Source organism: Euphorbia lathyris, chromosome 7 (assembly GCF_963576675.1).
Source record: "Euphorbia lathyris chromosome 7, ddEupLath1.1, whole genome shotgun sequence".
Lineage (NCBI taxonomy): Eukaryota > Viridiplantae > Streptophyta > Magnoliopsida > Malpighiales > Euphorbiaceae > Euphorbia > Euphorbia lathyris.
The window spans coordinates 56,528,217-56,532,504 of record NC_088916.1 but is presented as its reverse complement, the minus strand read 5'-3'; the positions used below and the strand labels follow the sequence as shown (position 1 = coordinate 56,532,504).

The following is a 4,288-nucleotide window of genomic DNA, read 5'->3' as shown; positions in this document are numbered from 1 at the left end:
CGTAGAGGGTGGAATTATCCCCCTCCTTTCCTTAGCAACATTCTTTGTTCTGATCTCAATTAATAAAGTTAAGTTTATTTCGAAAAAAAAAGAAATGGTTGAAATAAAATAATATTATACAAATCCAATCCATTCTCTCTATCAAAACGAAGCTGTTAGAAATTTTATTTTTTGAATTAGAACCTTTTATTATTTTAATTGTTACATCTTATTGTTTTAATATTAATATTCGATTTTATATGTATATAGAAAATATATTTGCTTTATTTTGTGAAAATAATAATTTAACACATTAAACATGTTTAAATTAAAATTATGCTTACTTTCTCCTCCCTTTCTTTTTGTTTGTTCTCCTTCCTCTTCTCTTATTCAAACACTCATTTTTTTTTCTTTTATTAATATATTGCGGGTTTGTCAGTTCTTAGGCCATGGGTGCTCATCCCGTTCAAGTTCTGTCTCGTTCCAATTTTATAAAAAAAATTAACATTATGTTTACACCATTAAAAATTTGAGGTATAAATTATTTCATTCATGAAAAAGGATTTTTCAAAAAAAATTCTAATAGCCAAAAACATATTTCTTTTTTTTTTTTTGGTAGAAAAGGAAAAGAAAAACGAACAACAACAAACTTCCCAGGAATTAGCCTAGGGAAGCTAACCCCAATTCTATCTTCTAAGAGAAGAGGAGAGATGAAACTAGGGGAAACAGGAAGGGTAGTAACGCCTAACGTCCCTTCATGGCCCGCCGCCGCCAAGCGATCAGCAACACGATTCTGCTCTCTAAAAATGTGTCTGAACTCTACGAACTCAAAGGAGGAGCAAAGCCTTTTAATAGCTTTGATGAGGTTGCGACTGTTAAGACCCATAGAATGATTCTCAGAAATCATTTTGATTGCTTCCAAATTATCAGACTCCACAAAGAGCCTCTTAACACCCAGCCTTTTAGCAAGATTGATTCCAGTAAGAATAGCCAAAAACATATTTCTAATATATAATATAATCAAAATTTATTTATACTTTTAGAGTAAACCATTCAGTTTTATAATACATTTATTTTCATTAATCAAATACTTAAGTGCGGTGCCTTCTACAAAGTAACACTTACTTTGTGTTTTTCACCATTGGATGATGGGATGTAAAACTCGTCTAATGGTAAAACACACAAAGTAATGTTTTACTTTGTTAAAAACAAAGTAAGCATATCCTAACCCATAGCGGGCACCTTTCTTCTAGTATATAAATACAAATGCTAACTAATTTATTACGGTTTAATAAAAAAAAACAACAACAAACTAATTTATTGGGTTGTTTACATGAAAATCATAAATGAAAAAATATTTATTGTTTTCTCAATATTGGTAACTTAATTTTTAACATATCAAAAAGAGTGATTTTTATTCTATAAAAGTCAAATTAATTTTCTAATTATTTTATTAGAATGGCAGCCGGAAAAAAAATAAGAGAAGGTGGTTTTCTTAACTGCCATAATGTTTTTGGATTTGACATAATTGAAATAAGTAATTAACAAAGTTGTATATAAGTTTTTAAATTTGAATTTTCCTGTAAATTTCCCCTAATGGGCGCATGAACTAAAAGCCCAAATTGATGCCCACAAGTGAAATCGAGGCCCAAAGCGGAGGATGCAGTAGGGTTTATAAAACCGGATTTGTTCTTCTCATAAATCTTTCTCCTCGAGCTGCTGCTGCTGCTGCACTTAGCTCTGCGAATTTAGGGTTTTCTTATTTTTGGTGAAACCATGGCGGACAAGGCAGTAACCATTCGAACGAGGAAGTTCATGACCAACCGCCTCCTATCTAGGAAGCAATTCGTAAGTCTTCGATTTTGCAAGATGTAATGTTTTCCGATTTTGCATCTTCAATCAGTGCAGATTAGGCTGGATGTAGTCCATTAGTGTTGCTTGTTATTACTTTGCTCTGTAGAATGGTTATTCAAATCGATTTACGAGCTGAAATTAGTTGCAGATCTTTAGTTTATTCAGCTGATGATAAATGCATGAGATGTTCTCTTATTTTATTTTTTTATATAAATCGATTATCTGCGCAAACAATCACGTGTTGTTGATAATTTTCTTTTCTGTACTTTTTTTGTTGTTGTGGTTATTATTTTGATGGTTTTGCGAATATCGATTTTATGATTCTCATGATATCGGAGGTGGAGGGTAAGAGATGGTCATGTTTAGAGCCTTAAACTTCCTTCTGTAAACAATTTTGTGTTCGTGTTAGATTTAAGATACCGAGCCTTAAACTGCTAGGCATTGAATTATGAGAACTGACATCATGTTGGTTATAAGCCATGGATTCTGATGATAATGGTATTCCTGTTTTGTTTTATGCAGATCATTGATGTTCTTCACCCTGGTAGAGCCAATGTTTCCAAGGTATGGTTTGACTCAGCATTTTTTTTTTAATCATTGTAATCAGGTTATGTTGATAGTCTATCACTTTACAATCTCAATACAATGTACTGTTAAAATTTATTTGGTACGATTGCAAGTGTCAGTGTCCAATGAAGTTATATATCTAATTGTGAAAAAAAAAAATCCCGTACATTGAACGTATGGCCACTTTTTCATTATAAGTGTGGTTACTCATCCAGAAGTATATCTTTTGAGGGCAGTAAATTTTTAAAGTTGATTTGTTATCATTATAGTGCCAATTAATTTATACTTTCAATTGATGAAAATTTAGAAATTTTTTGTTGTTTAAAAAATTTCAGCTAATCAATTTATCTGAGCTGATTGTTATTATTGATCAATAGGTTCTGTTTGATTTTTTTCTTGTCGTGCCATTTTTCTGTTATGTAGGCAGAACTGAAGGAAAAGCTAGCTACCTTGTACGAGGTGAAGGATACAAATGCAATTTTTGTATTCAAGTTCAGGACTCATTTTGGAGGTGGAAAATCCTCCGGTTTTGGTCTGATATATGATTCCGTTGACAATGCAAAGAAGTTCGAGCCAAAATACAGACTCATCAGGGTAAGTTTAACAGTCTTCAGATTGAAAAATAAAAATGTTTTCATTGCCTTTTCCATTGCTCTTGATATATTGACCTGCATAGCAGTGCAATAAGACTGCTTTGGTTTGAACTCCAAGAGATTAATTTAACACTTAATGCCTGCTAAAAAGAGTTTTTTCTTAATGTTTTGGTGTCATTGCTTATTATATTGTGGAGTTATAAATGCTTTGAAGGACATTAGGTTATAACTCATGAAAATGTCGTTCATTTGGTTTCATTGCCTTGTAAAAACAAATTAAAAACATCCATTTGCTGTGGGCGACAGATATAGTGCTTGTACTAAGAGTGCATAAGATCCAAAATTCATATAATTCTTATCATTAAATGAATATGACGTGCTTATAAAAATTTGCTTTCTTAAATTTATTTAACCTCTTGGTCGAGTTTATTACACTTGTCACAATTTGACATTTATAATTGTGCATTCTTATAGGTCTGTGTGGCTCTCTATTTCTGGTAGTTGGTTTTGACTAACGGCTTCTAGTATCCATATTTGAGTATTAAATGCATGATTATCTGGGTGTCTGGTTTTGGTTGTTTTCTAAATTTACTTGTTGTTAAGTTGTTTCTCTGCTCGTGTGCAGAACGGTCTTGATACTAAGGTTGAGAAGTCTAGGAAACAGATGAAGGAGCGAAAGAACAGGGCAAAGAAGATCCGAGGAGTAAAGAAGGTAAGATTGTTGTTTGTGATTATAGTGGCTTCTTCACATATACATAAGTTGACATCTCTTCTCATCCTCTTGTCCAAGTTATTTAATTTGAATTTTCACTTACTGAATTTTTTTTTCTTGGGCAGACAAAGGCTGGGGATGCTGCTAAAGCAGGAAAGAAGAAATGATTTTTCCAAGTGTTTTATAATGTTTGTGTACCCATTTTCTCTAGCAATTAGGTAATTTTGAATGATACCTTTTGTTTTGGGGATGTTAATGTCTGACTTTTTCAATTATATAATTTACTTTACGGAAGACTAATTTTGAAAGATTTAGTGACACATTGGTAGCTATTTTATGCTAATAGAGTTGTGTTGTTTGTTTTCAAAGTCTCATGTGTTTAATTAGGGGTTTTGCTTCATTTGCAGCTTTTTTACGTTAATAGGGATTTAGAATATCCGAAATTTTATTGTTTTTACACCATTTATTTTATTCTACCTCTCCCATTTCAATAGGAGCTAACACCAAAATTAAATTGCTACATATTTGTAATTTTGAAAAATATAGAAAATAGTTTTATGACATGTTAGCACATAGGTTTAAA

The 4,288-nt window shown here is 31.9% G+C and overlaps 1 protein-coding gene across 1 annotated transcript; it reads left to right on the top strand.

The window, feature by feature from the left end:
* The first annotated feature begins 1,672 nt into the window (after positions 1-1,672).
* On the top strand, positions 1,673-4,073 carry LOC136201476 (small ribosomal subunit protein eS24z-like). Its single transcript, XM_065992154.1, has 5 exons — positions 1,673-1,827; positions 2,356-2,397; positions 2,824-2,994; positions 3,619-3,705; positions 3,831-4,073. Exons 1-5 carry the CDS (start codon positions 1,756-1,758, stop codon positions 3,870-3,872), a joined length of 414 nt encoding a protein of 137 aa, XP_065848226.1. The 5' UTR covers positions 1,673-1,755; the 3' UTR covers positions 3,873-4,073.
* Positions 4,074-4,288: the final 215 nt, after the last annotated feature.

What these genes read in the sequence shown, in the direction of transcription:
- LOC136201476 (XM_065992154.1), top strand. Translation starts at nt 1,756, where the DNA reads ATGGCGGACAAGGCAGTAACCATTCGAACGAGGAAGTTCATGACCAAC. An exon ending in TCCTATCTAGGAAGCAATTC is followed by an intron (nt 1,828 to 2,355) that starts GTAAGTCTTCGA and finishes TGTTTTATGCAG; the next exon opens with ATCATTGATGTTCTTCACCC. An exon ending in CAAAATACAGACTCATCAGG is followed by an intron (nt 2,995 to 3,618) that starts GTAAGTTTAACA and finishes GCTCGTGTGCAG; the next exon opens with AACGGTCTTGATACTAAGGT.